Source organism: Chiloscyllium plagiosum, unplaced genomic scaffold, assembly GCF_037043375.1.
Source record: "Chiloscyllium plagiosum isolate Xiang-an unplaced genomic scaffold, Cpla_swu_hap1 HiC_scaffold_13, whole genome shotgun sequence".
Classification (NCBI taxonomy): Eukaryota; Metazoa; Chordata; class Chondrichthyes; order Orectolobiformes; family Hemiscylliidae; genus Chiloscyllium; species Chiloscyllium plagiosum.
In genome coordinates this window covers 30,492,132-30,516,700 of record NW_028270151.1, presented here as the reverse complement: position 1 = coordinate 30,516,700, position 24,569 = coordinate 30,492,132, and the positions used below count along the sequence as shown (strand labels likewise).

Genomic DNA, 24,569 nt, shown 5'->3' with positions numbered 1-24,569 from the left:
TGGATTGTCTGGACTGGCCTAATCCATCTTTCATAGTACTGTACTGCTGTTGGCTTCATTTCAGGAGCACCTTGGTATTTGTTTCAGGTTTCATGGGTCTGTTCGCCATTGCCTCAGGTCTATATTTAGGTGAGTGAACATTAGCGGACTTTATGGATATAACTGTGCACAAGTGATGATAAGAGAGGACATTTACCTACTCCTACCACTTCCATGTGATCTTACGTCACTGATATAGCTCCTTATGCACATGCTCAGTAGTTATTCTGAGAGTAAAAATATTGTTATTCCTTTGCTCCACAGTAACCTTGCAAAATCTGATCAGGCAATTAACAAACTCTTTCTGGACCGGAGCTCTTGCTACTTCAGCATCATTTCTTGGTTTGCCTACAGACTACCATAAATAGTCTAGTGTGTGCCACTCAATCTTGCAATCTTGATTGAAAACTCAGATAACTCTCCTGATTAAGATATATTTAAGTAGTTAACAGCCTGGAAATTAAATAATGCCTGGAAAAATCCTTCAGGGTGTACGTCATTAGGAAAGCCACAAAGCCTTTTTTAAAATTATTCAATGTGATGTATATAATTTGACATAGAGTAAGGACATAGGCAGAGTGTTTCCCATAGATTTTAGGAAGGTGAGGAATGAACTAGCTAACATCAGGTGAAAGGATGAATTGCCATTCAGGAATGTAGAGCGATAATGACATGCTTCAAAAGAGAAAAAAAAGCAAATCCGTACAATAAATACTCTGTTCCATTTTAAAAATAAAGGAAAATGCAAGTGCTTTAGGATGTCATAGATAAAGAGAGAGTAGAAAGCAACTAAAATTAAAGAGGACAATAACAATAATGAGAAGCTAGGAAAATATGAGAAAGTAAATAATGCCCATAGTTTCGGTGCATTAGTCAGAGGGAAATATGTCTGGGTGGGTTGCTCTTCGGAGGGTCGGTGTGGGCTTGTTGAGTGGAAGGGGCTGTTTCCACACTGTAGGGAATCTAATCTAATATAAAAGATTTCCTTTATTCATCAAAATCCTGGGAATTAAGTGAATGCATCTTAGTAAAAATTGAAAGTCTGAAAGCATCTGTGTAACTAGATGTGGCCTTTAAAATAATTTACTTGCCCACTACAAACCAATTGCAAAGCAATTTAAATTAATTTGTTTTTGCTGTTTCAAATGTTTATAGGTCGTGTTGTGAACATTGCCAGCATGTTCGGACGCATGAGCGTAGCGAGTCACTCTGCATACTGTATTTCGAATTATGGAGTGGAGGCATTTTCAGATTGTCTACGCTATGAACAACGGCGCTGGGGTGTTAAAGTCAGCATTATTGAGCTGGGAAACTATATAGCTGCCACAGGTTTCCTTACTCGTGATCATGTTGAAAACATCGCTGAAAAAATGTGGAATGAAACTGCTGAAATTGTACAGGAGGATTACGGGAGGTCTTACTTTGATCGACAGACATTGATAATGAAATCTTTCTGCAGCAACAGTACAAAAGACATGTCTCTTATTATTGATGCCATCATTGATGCACTAACCTCCAGATATCCATACAGCCGCTATGAACCAATGAATGCCTATTGGTGGCTTAGATTGCACATTTCAGCTCACTTACCTACTCCTATAGCTGATTGGTTGTACAGACATTAAACACCTTGCCAGTGCATTGCTAGAATGATCTGCTTCCACACCTTATGCCAATTTCCTCATGCTTCCTACTCCTTTCTTCATTACCAGTGCCAACTAGAACTACTCTAATCCAAGGACACTTAATGAAATTGCACAAAGTTAATCAAAGTTCTATTTTATAGCTTTTATACATACTTAATTATTTTTCCCTTGAACACATCGTGTTTGTCACAGGGTAACAGGTACTCAAAAAAATGATGTAATACTGTTTATTTTTTAATGTACATATGTGTAATTCCATTCAACTGTTGAAACATTGTGTATTGTTCTTCAGTATTTTTGTGTGTGAGGTACAATTTGTTAAATAAAAACATTCTTATGATTACACACAGAATGTATATTTCTTTTGGTCCTTATCATTTTCCTCTTTCTGTTTGTCATAGGCACCCAAAATATGAATTTGAAGCAGAAAATGATGAGGAGACAGTGTCATTATTGTATCAAGATCAGCCATTTCAATCTCATATGAGGCCCCTGATTGAGGCTGTTAATCTGGTCCAATCAGGGAGCCCTGGCTGACAGATAAATAGGAGTGCCACCAAGAGAGGTCTAATCAGTCTGTGGTGTGGACTGGTGCCAGGTGTATTTTATTTAGCTATATTGGGTCTGTGTTCTATGCACTTTCTTATTTGATTGCACTGTCTTGTCTGTGTTTGTTACTGTTACCTTTGACTGAAAGCGGGACTGAGGTTTGTCCTCATTTCCCTGAAAACTGGTTGAACGGTGGGGTTTAGGGTTTGACTTTTCTGCCCCTTCCCCTGTATATAGTGTTTTTTTAGTGTGTACTGCTACTTTCTGTTTATTGTCAACTGTATTTCGTATTGTTTAATAAAATTAAAAAAAAGGAGTGCCAAACACCCTGTCTACTCTGAGAGCTGGCTTTGAGGGAACTGGATCAGTGTCAAGGACTGTCCATGTGTAAATAAAGGGTGACTTGGTGATGGGCTACTGGCTTCTGTGGAGTTATTTCAGACAGTCATTGAATATTGTTATGATAAAGGTCAATAATTTTTTGTTAGGCAGGGGACCAAAGGTTATCGGATATAGATGGCACTGTGGAATCTGAAACACAAAACAGATCAGCTATGATGTTATTGAATGGCAGAGCAAGCTTGATGGGCTGTATGGCTTATTCTTCCTAATTGATATGTTCGTACATGGCCCCTTGAGCATGCTTCACCGTTCAATAAGATCATGGCTGACCTAATTGCTCTATATTCCTGCCTACTTCCAATAATCTTTCACATCCCTCCTTGTTGAGAATCTGTCCATTTCAACCTTAAAGATATCAAAGATTCTGCTTCCATTGTATTTTTCAGAAGAAAATGCAGATGGTTTACAAACCCCCAAGAGAAAAAAAAATCTTTCCTTATCTCTGCCTTTAGATGAGCAATCCCTTACCTTTAAATAGTGAATCCTAGTTGTAGATTCTCCCACAAATGGAAGCGTCCTTTCCCAATTCATCTATTGAGACTGCTCAGAAGGACTTCCATGTTTCAATCATGTTATCTCTTATTGTTCAAAGCTCAGTAGATACAAGCCTGTCGTGTCCAACCATTCTTCATAAGACAATCTGCCCATTCAGGAATTAATCTAGTAAACTTTTCTAAACTGCTTCTAACATATTTACATCCTTCTTTGGATAAAGACAGTGGTCTTACTAAAGTCTTATATAATTGAACCATAAACTCCCTATTTTTGTATTGTATTCCCCTTGCAATAAATCATAATATTCTATTAGCTTTCCTTCCTATTTGCTGTACCTGCACACTAATCATTTGTGATCCATGTATCAACGCACCCAGATCCCTCTGCATCTCAGAGCTCATCAATTTCTCACTATTTAGATCAATCCTTTTTATCCTACCTTCCAAAAATGGACAATTTTGCATTTTCTCGCATTATTCTCCATTTGCTAAATCTTTATCCATTCATTTAACTTGTCTATATTGCTTTCCAACCTTATGTCCTAAACACAACTTTCTTTCCAACCTAGTTTTGTGTAATCAGGAAATTTAGCTTCTGTCCCTTCATCTATGTGATTTATATGAATTGTAAGAAGTTGACTCCTACCATTGATCCTTGTGACACATCACTTTATCTTGCCAACCAGAAAATTACTTGTTTGCCTACTGTCTATTTCCTGTTAGCTAGTCAATCATCTATCCATGCCCATACAGAGTGGCTTTTATTTTCCATTGTACCCTTTGTGCTGGCTTATCAATGTATGTTCATTTGCCATATATACCAACTACTTGCTGCAGACTGCTTCATCATTCCATTCATCCATAAGTTAGAACTCGAGCCAAAGAACCACACACTTATCACTGCTGCAAGTTGCACATTCCTATATTTCCATACACATTTTCAGCTATTGAATCATGGCGCGCACATCACCCAAACACATTGCACCACACATAACACAGATCCCTGTCTCTTAAAGAATAAGATGCTCCATGGCCTGTTGCAGATGGGACTCCAAAAGGAAGACAGGCACATCAGAGCATCTAAATCCCCATGGAAAAGATAGTGCTAGCCATTATTGTGATCTACGTTGATGCAAGCATGGCCAGCAGTGAGACTGGAACCACGGTGTTACTATTCTATTATCTAGTCCTCCTCACATCACATTTCCTCCACTTTCCTCACAACTTCTGATTTGCAAGCTGCAAATGGTGCATGTGTGCACTATTTATCTTCCTTTAACCCTAAACCTACTCCTTCACCAGAAGCTCACCCTTTATTCTTTCTCATTTAAAACCCCCAGGAGCTGCAACCTAGATAAGGAGGGGAAGAACAGCAAGAAGACTGTGCATTTCCAGTATCGCTATCACTCAATTTTCATACTCACACTTGAATCCAGAAGGTTGCACCAACACTGAATAGTATCTCCCAACATAGAAACAGACCCTTTGGTCAAACTCGTCCATGTTAACCAGGTTTCCCAAATTGAACTGGTCCCATTTCTTTGCTTTTGACCCATACCTCTCTAAACCTTTCCTATTCATGTACCTGTCCAAATGCCTTTTAAATGTTGTAACTTTACTTGCATCTATCATTTCCTTTGGCAGTTCATTCCAATATGAACCACCCTGCCTGTGGAAAGAGTTGCCTGTCAGGTCCCTTTTAAATCTTTCTCCTCTTGCCTTAAAACCATGCCCTTTTGAACTTCCCACCCGAGAGAAAAGACCTTGGCTATGCCCCTTATCTATGCCCCTCATGATTTTATAAACTTCTATAGTGTCTTCCCTCAATCTTCTACACTACAGAGTAAAAATTCCCAGCCTATTCAGCTTCTCTTTATAACTGAATATATTTAAGGCTTTTCGATTTATATGGGAATTGGAGCAGGAGGCAAAGGAGTTGATGTTGAAGCTTGACCATGGTTATATTAAATGGTTGAATAGTGTCAGTTGGCCATTGATCATCTCCTGCAGTTATTTTTTTGGTTAAATGTGAAGTGTAGCTTTACTTTCTTTTCCATTTTGTTTTATCAGAGACTCATTGTGTCCAGCTGCAAGATTATTCAAAAGATTAGGCTTTTCTTGAGGTCTGAAAAGAAGAACATTATTCCTGAAGACAAATCTGCTATTGTACTGTGCTCTGAAAACAGACTCAATGAGTCATGAGTCCATGTTATGCCTCTATTAGTCCTGGATGGTCATTTGTCGGCCACTATCCTATGTGTTTCATCTTTATATCTTGTCTTTTAAATCATTCTGCAGTAGTCAAACTACATTTTAATGCAATGTTTATTTACACAATAGTAGAACATACAGACATTGATCTACACTAACTCAGTGTGTCTCTGAGATCAGATCTCTCCAGTTTTCTCTCAGTCATGTGATTTTATGTTATTACATTATGATCCCGTAAGTTCATGCTGTTAAAACATTACTCCGCAGTACTCATGTCTAACCTGGGCATTTCTCTGAATGTACCCGTAATACATTTTTGCCTATTTTCTAGTCTGGGTGTGACATTTGATGCTAAATTGAATAATGAACATTGTTTTATGAAGAAAATAAATGACATATTATAAGCACTGGATGTGTTGGACCAAACAGTCTGTTTCCATGCTGTATAACTCTATGATTCCAAGCAGATAGCATATTTACCTATAGGTTGTTGCATTGTCAACATATGCACTATTTTGTTCAATCACTGCTGTTGATTGTACAGTTCTTGTATTTTATTTTATGTAGATGGTGGGCATTAACTGGAGGTTAGCTAGGTCATTTGAAGCTTCACACTGTGACTGATCCAGGCACAGGTTAGGACCTCAAGGTTACAAGCCACGGTTACTCTGGCAGAACCAGAAAATGATGCTGGAAGAGCTTGCACCTCAAGTAATAATGATTAAAGGCAGAGGTTCCTTCAGGAAGAGAACTTGTATCATACGCATAGAGAAGATACTGAGAAACCACCACATATATTCTTGTCTCTAGTCATGTTGCTTATTGAAATTGAAAAGAAAACTGGAGGACCATGAAGTATGAAGAAATGAGCAGAGGTCTGCTGTAAAGCAACATAGACTATAACTGTGGGTGTTGGGTTAGGATGTATGTGCTTGTAGTCTGTAAATAGTAAAGTCTTGAAGGATAATCTCCAGTCTTTCTGCGTCAATTGTTTTTTTTTCCTGGAGTAGAACAATTACTGTTCAACCACATGTTCTGCAAATACTAGATGATCTGATGCACCACAGACTCTCACTTCTCTTCAACTTTCACAACTTCTAGATCTTCTAAGCTATTCCTTTGGAACAGTTTGGCACCCACTTGCTCAAGAGAAAATGCTTCATTTTTTTTCTATTGATTACTATACATCCAGTTCTTTCTAGGTTTAAACTTCCAGCATAAAGGCATTGTGGATTGGGACAAGGTGATGTTCAATAATGAACAGGGCCTATGGGACAGAATATTCTCAGACCCTGACAAATTGGGCTACAGTGAGCAATTTGGGAGAGTCATGTGAGAAGTCAGGTAAGGCCTTCCTCAACACCAAGAGAAACAAATCCTGTTTTCCATCTGAATGATAAGGGTAAGATTTTCAGTGGTGAGAGGCCTATTAATGGGGATTATTGCTAATTATCACCCTCATTATTACTGAATTGCATCTCATTAGTGTGCACTAAATCACTGGTCTGATTAAAAACCAGATTCTACGTTAGAGCTCGGGTGTCCTTGGAGAAGGAGCACGCGGTGTCGATCAACACCCTGGAGTTGTTCAGGGAGAGGTGGGCGCCGCAGGGAGTGGAGTGCATCATTTCTCCCTCCAACTCTATTTTGATTTAGTCCCTACCCTCCCCCTTCACTGTTTTGATCACACAGCACTGCCCTTTGATGTGAAGGGCAGTGTTTGTCACTGGCCACCCGGGTGTTTTCCTATCTTCCTGGTGGTGGAATTTGAATAACGATTCGTGCACTTTGTGTCTTTCACTGTGTCTCACACCTGCACACACACACCTTGGGTGCTGGGGAAAAAAATAAGCACTACCGCACTTAGGTGGTAGTGTGGGGAAAAAAAAATCAAAAAAAAAGAAAAAAAAAGGAAAAAAAAAAGAAAGAAAGGAAAAAAAACAGATTCTCACCCCAGCCCGGACGGAATTTCACATTGGCCCCAAGGTCCCGTACTTCCCGCGGGAGCCTGTGCCTCACAACCTGAGCCGCCTCCGAAATTTTAATTTTGTCTCATTTAGGGATGTAAAAAGGAAAGCCCTGTATAGACTGCTGCTGCACACCGTCCACCTCTTCTCCCTCATCCACCGTCCGGACACGCCTTGGCATGCCCATTTGCCACCGGGCGGTGGGGATCCCCAGTGGAGGGCTCTCTATGTGGGAGTCCTCCCCCTTTCTCTCGGGGATCTGGGGTGGAGGGTGTTGCACGCAGCAGTCCCCTGCAACTGCAGATTGCGGTGGTTCACGGACTCCCAGCCCAACTGCTTGTTCTGTGGCGCTGTGGAGTCCGTGGACCATGTATATATTGGGTGTGGGCGTTTGCACTCCCTTTTTGATTTTCTTAAAAACCTTCTCCTCTGTTTTTGGCTGCACTTCAGTGCCACGCTCCTGATCTTTGGGCACCCAGTACGGAGGAAGGAGGGCAGGTCTGAAGACCTCCTCGTGGGTCTGCTCCTGGGCCTGGCCAAACTGGTCATCAACAGGTCAAGGCAGCGGGCCGTGGAGGGGGTCGTTAGGGCAGACTGCCTGCCCCTCTTCCGCGGTTACGTTAGAGCCCGGGTGTCCTTGGAGAAGGAGCACGCAGTGTCGACCAACACCCTGGAGTTGTTCAGGGAGAATTGGGCGCCGCAGGGAGTGGAGTGCATCATTTCTCCCTCCAATTCTATTTTGATTTAGTCCCTACCCTCCCCCTTCACTGTTTTGATCACACAGCACTGCCCTTTGATGTGAAGGGCAATGCTTGTCACTGGCCACCTGGGTGTTTTCCTATCTTCCTGGTGGTGGAATTTGAATAAAGATTCGTGCACTTTGTGTCTTTCACTGTGTCTCACACCTGCACACACACCCCATGGGTGCTGGGGCAAAAATAACCACTACCGCACTTAGGTGATAGTGTGGGGGTTAAAAAAAAAGAAAAAAGAAAATAAAATAAATAGGAGTGCTATTTAGTCCCTACCCTCCCTGTTTTGATCACACAGCACTGCCCTTTGATGTGAAGGGCAGTGTTTGTCACTGGCCATCCGGGTGTTTTTCTATCTTCCTGGTGGTGGAACTTGAATAAAGATTCGTGCACTTTGTGTCTTTCACTGTGTCTCACACCTGCAAGAGAAAAAATCTAAAAAAAAAAGAGAGAAAAAAAAGATAAAAACCAGATTCTGAGAATTCCCAACTTGCAAGTCAGACTCCTCCTCATCATTGCTTCTCCATACGTCCATCTTGGATGCCCAGAACCAATATCTCAAGTCACTCATCAAGCAGGTAGACAGGTTGCTGTATGGCACCATGCTGTGTCCATCTCACACCTGCTCCATATGCCAACTGCATACAAGGCAAACACTGCATGCGCTGCAAACAAGTGGCCATGTCTCAAAGCCTAAGTGGAGCCTCTCTAAGTCAAGTCAAGGGAGACACCCGCCAGTCAGAGAATCCCAGTGCAATCAAGGGCAGCCTTATTATCAATCCAAGTGCTTGTGCACAATCATTCAGTTGGTCATGGTCGTCAAAAATCTCCTCTAGTAGGGCTGAGGAATTAAAACCCACCTGCCCTGGCTTTGTCTGCCCCAATGGGCCAATTTCTTCCACAATGAAGGAAGGACAGAGACAGGAGAGATTAAGTGAGTGACACAGCTGTTAGTGCTGGTGCAGGTGGGAAAAAGGAAGTGAGGTGTCCCAAATAAGTGAGTGAGCAGTGCACAAGCCATGGTTTGTGGTGTATGAAAAATGACTACCAGCTACCTTTAAGTTGGCTACTTATTAAGAACTCCCAAAGACAGTCAGATACTAAAACAATTATTTAAGCTTCATTGCATGTGGCAACCAAAATAATTTGCTTCAAGTAAACATGGTAAGCCTTACAAGCTAACTTAGCTATTGTCCAATTAATGGTGGAATTTAGTTATGATTCCAACCAATGGTGTTTGTCTGTAGCTTGCTTCCTTATGAGGAGTGGCTTCTCTCTGGCTTGTTACATTCGCTGTCCATATCTGTTCAAAACACATCCTGTCCTACCATTAACCCCTTAAATTCTTCTGCAGGACAATAATTTGTTCTTTTGGCATAATGCAGCCAGTTATCAAGCAGTTGTGAAAACAACTAGCTTTGACTTCTTTTCCTGGGCATAGCTAATTGCCATTTTGTTTTTAATTCCTTGTACCGTTACCTCAGAAAACAGTTTATTCTAGAAAGAGTTATTGCTGATTGGTTCAATCCCTGAATGGTTATTAAAATTCTGAAGTTTACACAGTCTCTCCTTGTTTTTTTCAATATGACAAACACTGGTATAATTTGGCCATTTTCCACCACATCAGTTCATATCCTAGCTGAGTTACTACACCATAAACAAGTAAAATGTGCCATTTTGTTATGTGGCACAGATTTACACAAACTAATAATCAATAAATAGTCATTAAATATATCATGAAACAAAATAAGGTAAGCATGCCAATCAATTACTGTGAAATATGCTAATGATGCTACACCTGTTGCAGTTCTAATTTCATATGTTTTAACTGAATTAATTCTATTTTCATTCACTGCATTTGTTGCTTACATCAACAAAACAGATTAATATAAGTAACTTATATCCAAGATATGAAATAACATGTAAATCTAAGCAGCTGTATATACATTACTTCACAATTCTAGATATTGCCCCACTAAGTATATTCCTTAATAATTTTATTACCTGTCTTGATTATCTATTTCACTGAATCTTAATGGGTGACCTTCATTTCTTTCTCAAAAACCCTTTTATTTCTTGCAAACAAGACATAACTATTTCCCTAGGTGAGTCTGTCACATCAAGAGTCACAGATTTTCTCTTCCTGATATTAACCAATTCCATTGTTCCCATTAGCATGGTACTTATACTCATAAAGTCATACAGCCAAACAACACAGGCACAGACCCTTCAGTCCAACTCATCCACATTGACCAGACACCCCAATCTGACCTAGTCCCACTTGCCAGCATTTGGCCCATATCCCTCTAAGCCATTCCTATTTATGTAACCATCCAGATCCCTATTAAATGTTGTAATTGTACCCAGCTTCACCATTTCCTCTGGCAGCTCATTCCAAACATGCACCACCCTTCGCATGAAAATGTTACCCCTCAAGTCCTTTTTAAATCTTTCCCCTCCCCCTTGATCCTATATCCTCTAGTTTTGGGAATCAACCACTTTAGAAAAAAGATATTGACTGTTCACCTTATCCATGCCCCTATTTGGTCAATCACCTGCATAGCCAACTCTGATTATGTTGTCCCGAGTGTTACTTGAAATTTCGATAGTTAACTGTTTCATTACCACTGGAATCAAAACTGCATGTGGCTTGTCCAGTTGTGTTGAGGTGATAGAAATCAACAGTGGTTTTATCAGTCTGTTGGCATTCCTTAAGTGCTGTCCCTACAAGCCTCCCCACTTTTCTGCTGGGTGAGGTAAAACCGCCTTAACTCTCATTCAGATGGTGTTTTGGATCACTCCAATATTGTGCACTGCTGAGCATGTAACATTTTTTCATCTTCAGACACAGCAAATAAGGCCTATTCTGCTCCCTCCAATAAATTAATAATTAGTCCATACTTCTGTTAATTAACTTAACTCGCAGAGATTATTCTTAAATTCATGTCAGGCTACTAAGTTTAGTATCATCATTCATTACACCAAATATACCACTAATTTGAGAAGTTAATTGATTTAATCGATCACTTATAGCACTGACATCTAGGCAATTAACTACAGAAACTCCTGAACCGTATGTGCCTGCAAGTCTGCTGTCAAACTTCTGTGCTTTCTATTTTTCTTTGTGATTTTGTCACCATCATGATTAAGCAAAGCCTTGACCAATTCCTTATAAATGTTCGGTAAAGATTTTGGACACCATGATGGTAACTGAATACCTGAGAAATACAGAATTACCTACCAATTAATGATAAACATATTCATGCAATGCTTTATCCACATTTCACATAACTGTCCTTCCTTTGGGTCCTTCTTTTCCTACAGAATTTTCAGTTGCTTTTGATGTAAGTGCAAATGTGATCTGAAGTTCTATGTAAATTGTCAATGAAAATGGACTTGACTTCTGTATGACCGCTAAATGGAAAATTAACACATGAGGTTGTGGATGGAGACGTTTCCCAATGCTATTGGTCTGCAAACATCAGACTTGGTAGAATAATGCAGTCACCATATACATCTGTATACAAGTAACAGTGTGTCCTTCTGATGAACTGGTTAAATGCATAGACCTCTGTATCTCTGACAAAGGGGATGGTGTCATGACCCTCATGGAACCGCAGAGGGGCTTATGGTTACATGATAGCACTCCCACTCAACATTGGATCCTGGCTGCTGACTCTACTTCACTTGTGAAAACTAGTCAGCATTACAATTCCAATTATCATCTTTATTATTTATCTAAAGATCAAAAACAAAAGATCAGGTAGTTTCTGCTCCAATTTACAGTTTACAATGATCCTTAATCCAAATTTTGTTCTTTCAAAATTGGGATTGTTGCCTGTGAAATATTCAATACAGGCACTTTAACCAATTTATTTCTCCAAGAACACATTTATACAGGTGCTGTTACGTTATGAGACAAGAAAATGACTGCAGTTCAAACATAGTTTCATTCCTCTTTATTCTCTCTCTCTCTCTCTCTCTCTCTATCTAATGTTTGGACAGGGTTTTGGGAATTGATTGAGGTTCGGGTCTGGCTTCTGCTAAATTACCATTCCAGTCCTTTTAAGTCTAAAGTGTTCAAAAATGCACATCACACCCCTCTGACATTCCAAGAGACAGATCTTAGCCCTTCTTGTGGCTGATTATAGAGTTTACCCACACCCTTAACTAACCTAGTTTCAAATTCTGCTATTTGTTCATCTCACTTTTCAAAATACCTGGTTAATAGCCCAATTAGTGGTCGATTGCATCTACTCTCAGTTATGATGGTGGATTTTCACCAACTCTTTCTTTTTACTTTGGGCTTGTACTACACTGCAATAGGTGGATCAAGGGAACCTTTATCAGAGTCAGGATTATAATCATATTTCATGCCCTGATCCATATAGCATATGACTTCACTCTCAAATGATCCCTAGTCAGACTGCTCCTTTGGTCCCGTAATTGCTGTACAGCTTCCAAAGTGCAGAAAAACCCTCTCTAACTGGGCATCAATCCAGGCATCAATCTCTCATTGACATTGAGAATGATCAGCAGTCTGCACTTGTTGTTCAAGTTGTACTTAATATAGAACTTTGTGTTGCCTTTGCTTGAGTCTTAAGTTTTGACTCCTGAACCTGCCTCTGTACCTTCTCAGTATTACTGTTCACTGTATCAAACTGACTTTCATCACTTGAGAGGTAAACTATCTTCTCCTGATTGTCAGTCTCTACAGAATCAACCTTTCCCTTTAATTCTGTATTTTCCGATTGGAAAACTGCCCTTTTCTGACTAGAAATTTCTAAGGTTTCAAATTTTCGTTTTAGCTCTGCATTTTCTGTGATTTCATATTTTCAGTCTTCAAGTCACTTATCTCAGCATTTCCCAGTTTCAATGTATACTTCACATACCAGGTCCCTGCATAATAACTAGTTCACGTCATCCCATCTTGTTTGTGTGTGTGCTTTCCCAAAGACTTCCTAACAACCTCTAACAAATGATTTGATGCATTTAGTCTTGTAACATCATAAGGTCCACCATACTCTATCCATTTCGACCGTTACTTATTCAAATACTCCTTAACCATGACCTCCCATTTAGGTCGACTGTCTGCCATGATTGCATAGTAAAGATTCAAAACCAAATTTTAGATTACAAACGTTTAAACATTCAATTAAACCTGCAAAAAGCGTTATTGTAAATTCCAGAGATGCCAATTGTTGCCTTTTCCTCATCCACCCATTTGAATCCTGGCCATCATCTGGTTCTCTTAATTCAAGCTCAGGTTTGGTTTTTAAGAATTCAAGACTAGTGCATTTGATTTCAGAACAACTTGGGGTTACTTCTTATTGAAGCCCACCCAGAGACACCAATTGTCGCAAGCTACCTTCAATTAAGTTACTCATTAAAAAAACACTTCAATACACTAACGGTTAGTTAGTACTTATTGCCTATAGCAACTAATGTAAGACCCCTCAAGTAAGCAAGTTAAGCCTTACAACTCAGCTATTACCCAATTAATGCTGGAATTTAGCTATGATTCCAATCAACACTTGATCCTTGTGCAGTATGCTGCTAAAGAGTCCCAAACTTCAATTCTTATTGGATTTTCTGTCTTGTACAATTGCTGAAGTAACATTATTGATGCTCCTTTAGATCCATTCATCCACAAAATTGCTTATACTTACAAAGTCATTCGATTTATTGCTTACCTTCACATTGGGAATAGCTTTTCTGTTCTTTGTTACATTTGGTGTTCGTTTGTTTGAAACACATCCTGCCATCCCAGTAACTCCTTCAATATTTCTGTAGGGCAATAACTTCTCCTTGTTTGACAAGGCAGCTACATATCAAGCAGTTGTTAAAACAGTTTGTTATGTAGCTTTGATTCCTTCAAGGTACCATGGTGGTTCAGTGATTAGCAATGTTGCCTCACAGTGGTTAGCACTGTTGCCACATAGTGCTAGGATCCTGGGTTTGATTCTAACCTCAGGTGATTGTGCGGATTTTGCACACTTTCTCTGTGTTCTCTGAGGGTCAGTTTGGACTTGATGGGCCGAATGGCCTGCTTCCATACTGTAGGGTTCTATGGTGATTCCTGAGCATAGCTAATTAGCATATTGCTTTTAATTTTTTGTCCCATTATCTCAGGAAGCAGTTTATTCTTGAAAAAATTATCATTAATTATTTCGATCCCAGAACCATATTAAAGTTCTGAAATTTACAGTATCATAATGCTGTCAAGGAAATTATCTGGGTGAGTGAGTGAGGGAAGATGTTGTATGCAATAGTGAGAGTTCTAAATCAATGGAGTTTAGAAAGAAAGGAAAGTTCAAGATGGAGGATGGGAAAAAACTGTGGCTATAAAAGCTGCTCCTTTTTTGAGGTAGTTTTAGCATTGGAGCTGATTTCCACAAATTCCAGAAGCAGTAATTACTGTTTTATAAGCTGTTGCATTATTTTAGAACTCTGGAGAGAAAAGAGATCAACACAATGGCATTTCAAAGAGGAGGAAGAGAAACAAAATAGTGAAAACATGGAAAGTGAAGCAATGGATAAGTCAACCTGCACAACTGTTGACCCAGCAGTAAACCTGCACAGCTGGTGTCTCTGCTGTTTGGTTTCAAGTATCTCTGGATATTAGAGTTTGTCTAAGAAAAATAAGCAAACAGTAAGATTTACAACTGATCTTGGAGAAACCTGGGTGGGAGAGCTTACAGCAAGGAAGCAGCTAAGTAGCTAGTTTTTTAAAGTGTACACTTTTTTTGTAAGTCTACAACAGTGAGTAGAGTGAGTTCTTTTTGATTAAGTGTTTTTATTGAGAACTGTTTCTTGATTAAACTTTAAGAATATAAAACATAAGTACTACATTGGCCTGGAGCAGTGTTTTTAGAACAGTAAGACTGGGCTATTTTCTGAGTCTATAGATTGTTAAGGTGAAAAGATGGCCTTTAGCAAAGTGATGTCCTCTTTCTGTCAGATGAGGGAGACTATGGAGAGTTTGCATTTTACTGATTATTATGCCTGCAAGAAGTGTGTTTGGTTGTGAATCCTATTGAAGTGCATGGATCGATTGGAGCAACAGTTAGAGGCAATGAGGAATTTACAGGAGCCAGGGATTATGATGGATGGCAGATGCAGGAAAGGAGAAAAACTGCAGATACAGTCAGGTAGGTGGGTTACCTCCAGGAAAGGTAGGAGAGGGAAGCATGTCGTGCAGGAGTCTCTTGTGGCTATCCCCATCTCAAACAAAAATGTTGTTCTGGCAAATGTAGAGGGCAATGCACTCTCAGGGGAATGTAACACTGACAGCCATGTTTCTGGTATTAACACAGGCTCTAATGTAACAAAGGGTGTGTCAGGTTCCAATTGATTTATTGTGATAGGAGATTCTCTAGTCAGAGGCACAGACAGATGTTTCTGGAACCGGCAGTGAGAAATCAGAATGGTGTTTTGCTTACCTGGTGCCAGGATCAAGGATATCTCACAGGGAGTGCAGAATATTCTCAAAGGGGAGAGGAATCACCAGAAGGCCATTGTATACATTGGAACTAATGACATAGGGAGGGAAAAGGATGAGATTCTGAGGAGGGAATATAGGCAATTAGGCAGAAATTTTAAAAGATGGTCCTTGAGGGTAGTAATATCTGGATTACTCCCAGTGTCACAAGCTAGTGAGGGTAGGATATGAGGATAGTGCTGATGAATGCATGGCTGAGGAGCAGGTGCAGGGGAGAAGAGATCACATTTTCAGATCATTGGAATTTCTTCTGGGGTAAGGAGGACAGATTGCACCTGAATTGCGAGGGGACTAAGATGCTGCTGAGGAGATTTGCTAGAGCTGCTTGGGAGGTTTTAGGTTAGTAAGGGGTGAGGTGGTGGTGGGGAGTGGGGTGCTGGGGGTGGGGGAGGGGGGCTGTTAGTGGGTGAGATGGAGTACGACCCAAGGAGACAATGAGAAAAGAGATCAGTCTGAGACTGGTGCAGGTGGGAAAAGGAATAAGTCAAACAAGGCAGGCAAGAACAAATCAGAGAACGAGATAGGACTGATAAGTTAAACTGCATTTATTTCACGCAAGAGGCCTAACAAGTAAGGCAGATGAACTCGGGCATAGTTGGGAGCATGCACCTAGGATATCATAGTGATTACAGAGACGTGGTTCAGAAATGGACAGAACTGGCATCTTAATTTGCCAAGGTATAAATGCTATAGGAAGGATAGAAATGGGGGCAAGAGGGGAGGGGGAGTTGCATTTTTGAGTAGGGATAAATTACAGGATTAGTTAGGGAGGATATTCCTGGCAATACATCCAGGGAAGTTATTTGGGTGGAACTGAGAAATAAGAAAGGGATGATCCTCTTACTGAGATTGTACTATAGACCTTCCAATAGTCAGAGAGAGGAAAGTTGAGAAACAAATTTGAAAGGTGGTGTCAGTTTCTGTAAGAATAATAGGGTGGTTATGGTAGGGGATTTTAACTTTCCAAACATAGATTGGTACTGCCATTGTGTTAAGTGCTTGGATGGAGAGGGGTTTGTTAAATGTGTACAAGAAAGGTTTCTGATTCAGTGTGTGAATATTCCTATTAGAGAAGGTGCAAAACTTGACCTACTCTTGGGAAATAAGGCAGGGCAGGTGACTGAGGTATCAGTGGGGGAGAACTTTGGGGCCAGTGACCATAATTCTATTAGTTTTAAAATAGTGATGTGGAGAGATAGCCCAGACCTAAACGTTGAAGTTCTAAATTGAAGAAAGTCTAATTCTGCTGGTATTAGGCAAGAACTTTCAAAAGTTGATTGGGGGTGGAATTTCTCAGGGTAAAGGGATGGCTAGAAAATTGGAAGACTTCAAAAATGAGATAATGAGAGTATGAGATAGTATGTTCCTATTAGGGTGAAGGTAAGACTGGTAGGGAAGGATACAAAAGCAAACAAAGGATAACAAAGAGTGTAATAAGAAATGAGAGGATCAAATATGAAGGTCGGCTAGCCAGTAATATTAGAAATAATAGTAAAAGTTTCTTTCAGTACATAAGAAACAAACGACAGGCAAAAGTAGACATTGGGCCACTTCAAACTGATGCAGGAAGCCTAGTGATGGGAGATAAGGAAATAGCAGGAGAACTTAACAAGTACTTTGCGTCAGTATTCACAGTGGAAGACATGAGTAATATCCCAAAAATTAAAGGGTGTCATGGGGCTGAGTTGAGTATGGTTGCCATTACGAAAGAGATAGTGCTAGAAAAGTTAAAAAGTCTTAAAATTGATAAATCTCCTGGCCCCGATGGGATACACCCGAGAGTTCTGAGAGAGGTGGCCGAGGAAATAGCAGAGGCATTGGTTGAGATCTTTCAAGAGTCACTGGAGTCAGGAAAGGTCCCGGATGATTGGAAGATGGCTGTTGTAACCCCCTTGTTCAAGAAAGGATCAAGGCAAAAGATGGAAAATTATAGGCCAATCAGCTTAACCTCGGTTGTTGGTAAAATTCTAGAATCCATCATTAAGGATGGGGTTTCTAAATTCTTGGAAGAGCAGAGTCTGATTAGAACAAGTCAACATGGATTTAGTAAAGGGAGGTCATGCCTGACAAACCTGTTGGAATTTTTTGAAGAGGTAACAAGTAGGTTAGACCAGGGAAACCCAGTGGATGTGGTCTATCTAGACTTTCAAAAGGCCTTTGATAAGGTGCCACACGGGAGGCTGCTGAGCAAGGTGAGGGCCCATGGCGTTCGAGGTGAGCTGCTGGGATGGATTGAGGATTGGCTGTCTAACAGAAGGCAGAGAGTTGGGATAAAAGGTTCTTTTTCAGAATGGCAGCCGGTGACGAGCGGTGTCCCGCAGGGTTCGGTGCTGGGGCCACAGCTGTTCGCATTATATATTAATGATTTGGATGAGGGAACCGGGGGCATTCTAGCGAAGTTTGCCGATGATACGAAGTTAGGTGGACAGGCAGGTAGTACTGAGGAAGTGGGGAGGCTACAGAAGGATCTAGACAGGTTGGGAGAGTGGTCCAGGAAATGGCTGATGGAATTTAACGTGAGCAAGTGCGAGGTCTTGCACTTTGGCAAAAAGAATAAAAGCATAGACTACTTTCTAAATGGTGAGAAAATTAATAAAGCCAAAGCACAAAGGAATCTGGGAGTGCTAGTCGAGGATTCTCTAAAGGTAAACATGCAGGTTGAGTCCGTGATTAAGAAAGCGAATGCAATGTTGTCTCTTATCTCAAGAGGGTTGGAATACAAAAGCAGAGATGTACTACTAAGACTTTATAAAGCTCTGGTTAGGTCCCATTTGGAGTACTGTGTCCAGTTTTGGTCCCCACACCTCAGGAAGGACATACTGGCACTGGAACGTGTCCAGCGGAGATTCACACGGATGATCCCTGGAATGACAGGTCTAACATATGAGGAACGGCTGAGGATACTGGGATTGTATTCGTTGGAGTTTAGAAGATTAAGGGGAGACTTAATAGAGACGTACAAAATAATACATGGCTTGGAAAAGGTGGATGCTAGGAAATTGTTTCAGTTAGACGAGGAGACTAGGACCCGTGGACACAGCCTTAGAATTAGAGGGGGTCATTTCTGAACAGAAATGCAGAGACATTTCTTCAGCCAGAGAGTGGTGGGCCTGTGGAATTCATTGCCACGGAGTGCAGTGGAAGCCGGGACGCTAAATGTCTTCAAGGCCGAGATTGATAGATTCTTGTTGTCTAGAGGAATTAAGGGCTACGGGGAGAATGCGGGTAAGTGGAGTTGAAATGCGCATCAGCCATGATTGAATGGCGGAGTGGACTCGATGGGCCGAATGGCCTTACTTCCACTCCTATGTCTTATGGTCTTATGGTCTTATGGTAGGATGCTGGATGACGGGAGAAATTGAGGTTTTTGCCAAGAATTAGGAGGAAGCGTACATCAAGTGTAGACAACATGGATTGAGTGAATCCTCAAAAGAGCATTAAGGCCATAGGAGAATACCTAAGACAAAAATCAAGGGGGTAGAAAGAGGATATGAGATACCTTGGGCAAATACATTCAGGACAAAAGAGTAACAAAGGATAGAATAAGGCCCCTTAAAGATTAACAAGGCAGCCTAAGTATGTCATAGAGTCATAGAGATGTACACCATGGAAACAGACCCTTCAGTCCAACCCGTACATGCCGACCAGGTATCCCAACCCAATCTAGTCCCACCTGCCAGCACCTGGCCCATATTCCTCCAAACCCTATTCATATACCCATCCAAATGCCTTTTAAATGTTGAGAACCACAGAAGATGGGGGAGATACTAAACAACTATTTTGCATCAGTGTTTACTGTAGAGAGAGACATGGAAGACAGAAAATGTGAGGAAATAAATACCGATATCTTGAGAAATGTCCAAAAGTGGTGCTGGACGTCTTAAAATGCGTAAGGGTGGATAAATCCCTGGGACCTGATCAGGTGTACCTAGAACTCTGTGGGAAGCAAGGGAAGTGATTGCTGGGCCTCTTGCTGAGATATTTATATCATCAATAGTCACAGGTGAGGTGCAGGAAGATTGGAGGTTGGCTAACGTGGTGCCACTATTTAAGAAAGGTGGTAAGAAAAAGCCAGGGAACTGTAGACCGGTGAGCCTGACATCAGTGGTAGACAAGTTGTTGGAGGGAATCCTTAGGGACAGGATTTACAAGTATTTGGAAAGGCAAGGACGGATTAAGGATAGTCAACATGGCTTTGTGTGTGAGAAATTGTGTCTCACTATCTTGATTGAGTTTTTGAATAAGTAACGAAGAGGATTGATGATGGCAGAGCTGAGGATGCGATCTATATGGACTTCAGTAAGGTGTTTGACAAGGTTCCACATGATAGTTTGTTTGGCAAGTTTAGATCACGTGGAATACAGTGAGAATTAACCATTTAGATTCAGAACTGGTTTGACAGTTCATGATGGTAGAGGCTTGCTTTTTAGACTGGAGGCTTACGACCAGCGATGTGCCACAAGGATTGGTGCTGGATCCACGGCTTTTCATCATTTATATAAATGATTTGGATATGAACATAGTAAGTTTGCAGATGACATCAAAATTGGAAGTGTAGTGGACAGCAAAAAAGGTTACCTCAAAGTACAACAGGATCTTGATCAGATGGGACAATGGGCCAAGGAGTGACAGATGGAGTTTAATTTAAATGAATGTAAGGTGCTGCATTTGGAAAGGCAAATCAAGGCAGGACTTATACACTTAATGGTAAGGTCCTGGGGAATGTTGCTGAGCAAAGAGACTTTGGAGTGCAGGTTCATAGTTCCTTGAAAGTGGAGTCACAGGTAGACAGGATAGTGAAGAAAGCATTTGGTATGCTTGCCTTTATTGGTCAGTACATTGAGTATAGGAGTTGAGAGGTCATGTTGCGGCTGAACAGGGAATTGACTAGGTCACTTGTGGAACATTGCATGCAGTTCTGGTCTCCCTGCTATAGGAAAGATGTTGTGAAACTTGGAAGGGTTCAGAAAAGATTTACAAGGATGTTGCCAGGGTTGGAGGATTTGAGTTATAGGGAACAGCTGAATAGGCTGGGGCTGTTTTCCATGGAGTCTCAGAGGCTGATTAGTGATCTAATAGAGGTTTATAAAATCATGAGGGGCATGGATAGGCTAAATAGCCAAGGTCCTTTCCCTGGGATGGGGGAATCCAAAACTAGGGGGCATAGGTTTAGGGTGAGAAGGGAAAAATTTAAAAGAGACCTAAGGGGCAACTTTTTCATGCAGAAGGTGATGCTGTTATGAAATAAGCTGCCAGATGAAGTTGTAGAGGCTGGTACAATTACAATATTTAAAAGGCATCTGAATGGATATATGAATATGAAGGGTTTAGAGGGATATGGTGGCTAATGGGACTAGGTTAATTCAGGATATCTAGTTGAAATGGACGAGTTGGACTGAAGGGTCTGTTTCCATGCTGTACATCTCTATGATTCTATAAAAGCGGGCATCTGATGGAAATCTATCAAGTTCTAACAAGACCAAAAAGACAAGATGCAAAGAGGATGTTTTACCTGTTGGGGACTCTAGAATCAGCAGATGCAGTCTCAAGATACAGTATAGACCACTTAGGGCTGAGATGACAAAACAGTTCTTCACTCAATGGAAGAACATTGAGATCTCATTGTACTCTGAGATAGCCTTTTACACTGTCCACTACACTTCCAATTTTGGTATCATCTGCAAACTACCCATACCTCCTATGATCATGTCCAAATCATATGGTGAACCCATGGAATTCTCGATCACAGAAGGCTGTAGAAACCAAGTCGCTGAGTGTAGTCAAAAATGAGATAGTTTATCATGTTTAAAATGGCATTAAGAGGTATGAGAGAAAATGAGAATTTGGCATTGAGATATAGGATCAACCATGATCATGTTGAATGGTAGGGCAGGCTGAGGGGCTGAGTGGTGTACTTCTACTCCTAGATTCTGTGTTTTTATTTTTCTATCGATGAGCCTTTTTGGGACGTGTATGCTGTAGTAGAGATTGAGTGAGTATGAGGAAGCACAAAGAACATGATAGCACTTATCCTGGCACAACAGAAACATTCATTGGCCTTCTTCCTGCATGATTGGGTGTTCCTTTGGATGAATGAAACCACACTGATGTGAGTGGCATCCTGAGACTAGGCTTTGAGGGTCTAGTGTCAAGATTAGAGTGGTGCTGGAAAAACACAGCAGCTCAGGCAGCATCCAAGGAGCAGGAAAAATCGCCATTTCAGGCAAAAGCCCTTCATCAGAAATGTGAGGGTCTAGTGTCATGGGCTCTTCTGCTAATCCGTTGGAAAAGGATATGTCTGCACCAGCCCATCCTCCATTTCTAAGTCCCTACCCTCAAAGCAGGGCACTAATATCACCTAATCTGCTATATCTGGGGCAAGTGTCACTGACCATGCAATGCAGCTCTTCACTGTCAGTGCTTGACCAGGGGTATGCAATGGCCTATTATAACACTAGAAGAGATTCTATAATAAACCAAAATATCTTGGCAATAGTGAATATTTCTGGCTACAGCTAGTGGGTGAATGAGGCTAATGTTTGATGAGAGTTGCACTAGAGGGGCCTGGTAGATAGTTAATGAGTTTGGGAGTGTGAGAAAACTCGCTAGTCATAGCAGAGAGAAATCTCTTATAAATCTTGATGAAAATGACACTTTTCTAAAATATGGAAAGATTCAGGTCTATTCCACCCTATTGCTCTGTAAAGTGTCTAACAGGAAATGCTGCCTGGTCTTCAAACTGTGGAGTATATTATTGGAGATGTAACTATAATATTAGATTAGATTACAGTGTGGAAACAGGCCCTTCGGCCCAACAAGTCCACACCGACCCGCCAAAGCGCAACCCACCCATACCCCTAACCTAACACTATGGGCAATTTAACATGGCCAATTCACCTGACCTGCACATCTTTAGATTGTGGGAGGAAACCGGAGCACCCGGAGGAAACCCACGCAGACATGGGGAGAATGTGCAAACTCCACACAGTCAGTCGCCTGAGGCAGGAATTGAACCCGGGTCTCCGGCGCTGTGCGGCAGCAGTGCTAACCACTGAGCCACCGTGCCGCCCAAAGCTGCTTCCCTTAAGAAGGTTTATCCTTAGTTAAATTAGTGTGAAGAAGATGGAAAAAAATATTTGCAAATTTTTGTATTGAGATTAAAAAAATAACAGCAGGGCAATTTACCTTGACAGTCAATGTGACAGAGACTGAATAGACTTTCTTGATAAAGTCAGTGTAGCTGCTTCTCCAATAGTCATTGTTAAAACAGTAAAACTACTACTTTTATTTAATTTTAATCCAAGTTGAAGTGTGTTCTAGGTGTAAATCGGCTTCAAGCAAGTGATCCCCTACTTCTGATAGTATGAGAGTGTTAATAAATTGCAAAAACAGCATTGTTTGATTGGAGTGGGGGTAGTGGGGATGTTTCTGCTTACTGAACAAATGTTATGTCCTCGGTCAAGGTTACCTTCCACTTCAAATCTTATCTGAACTTGTTTTGGTACTATGGCCTTGAACAGGATAAACATAGATTCAACCAATTTACCAAACTTGAGTATCATATGTTTGCTGACTTTAGATCAAAGTTAATAGTGAAGTTCACGATGGTATGTGTCAAGGTCTGGTGGTTTACACAAACAAACTAACAAGTAACACAATTTTTTCATGATGATATATCAAAAAAACAAGTATTTTATTTTGTGTTAATGAAATGGTCCATTTCTGCTGTATGTTGGGACTAGTTTTAATTAAATTTATTAAATCATTTTCTAATGTACTCCCTTAAGTTGACTTATCAATGCTGAGAAATTAGAATGCAATCAGCTTTCAGAGAATTACAGAGTTTCCTCCATGTTCCCAAGTGAAAACAAGCAACGCACGTGTGGAGGATTGAGGATGAATAAATAGAAGGCCCCCTGCCCAAATTATTTCCTAAAGTTCATGAATCAAAGTTTCTTCTCCTCTTTGAATTGTAAAAGGTTAGTGTGCAGGTACACAAGTAACTAGGAAAGTGAACAGAATTTTGTAGTGTTTTGCAAAGGGAATTGAATGCAAGAATAAGAAGGTTATGTTTCAGTTATACAGGACATAGATGATATCACATTCAGAATACTGTGTACAGTATTGGTCTTCTTATTTAATGAAGCGAGTGGTGTTGGATCTGCCATGATCCTATTGATGAGTGGAGCAGGCTTTAGGAGCTGAATGGCCTACTTCTGTTCCTATTTCTAATGTAAGGAATGGGTTGGTCTTATGAGGAAATAATGGGCAAGCTAGGCTTTCTCCAAACTTCCAAAAGATAAGAAATTCTCATTCTGAGATCCTTTACATTTAAACAGTATCCCCTAGGTATAGTCTCTCTCAAAAGGGGAAACATTCTTTCAGCATCCACTCTGTCAAATCTCCTCAGGATCATAGAAACATGGAAAATAGGAGCAGGAGTAAGCCATTTGGCCCTTCAAGCCTGCTTCACCATTCTGTATGATCATCACTGATCATCTAACTCAATACCCTGTTCCTACTTCCTTCCACATCCTTTGATCTCTTTTAGCCATAAGAACTTTATTTAAATCCTTCCTGAAAGCATTTCATATTTTGGCCTTAACCACTTTCTGTGGCAGAGAATTCCACAGGCTTAACATTCTCTGAGTGAAGAAATTTCTCCCAATTTCAGTCCTAAATGGTCTATCCCATATTATTAGACTATGACCCCTGGTTCTGGCCTCCTCAGTCACTATGAACTTCCTTTCTGTGTTTACACTGTCTAGTCCTGTTAGAATTTTATTACTTTGTTTTGTAAAAACCAATGCATATAATCCTAAACAATTCACTTTCTTTTCGTATGTCAGTCCTGTAAACCCTGGAACCAGTCTGACGAACTCCCTCCATAACAAAAACATCTTTCCTCAGACCAAAACTGCACACAATATTCCAAGTGCAGTCTCACAAAGGCTCTGTACAAGTTCAGCAAGACATCTCTGCTCCTACTCCAATCCTCTTGCAATGAG

The 24,569-nt window shown here is 40.7% G+C and overlaps 1 protein-coding gene across 2 annotated transcripts in view; it reads left to right on the top strand.

The window, feature by feature from the left end:
- The window catches only part of LOC122556074 (D-beta-hydroxybutyrate dehydrogenase, mitochondrial-like), a 39,123-nt gene extending 36,475 nt beyond the window's left edge, over nucleotides 1-2,648 (top strand). For both annotated transcript variants that reach the window (XM_087993448.1, XM_043702504.2), the window contains exon 5: nucleotides 1,195-2,648. In XM_087993448.1, the coding sequence (XP_087849574.1) occupies nucleotides 1,195-1,664 (470 nt within the window). In that variant the 3' untranslated portion in view covers nucleotides 1,665-2,648. The remainder of the gene's footprint in view (nucleotides 1-1,194) is intronic.
- The last annotated feature ends 21,921 nt before the right edge of the window (nucleotides 2,649-24,569 follow it).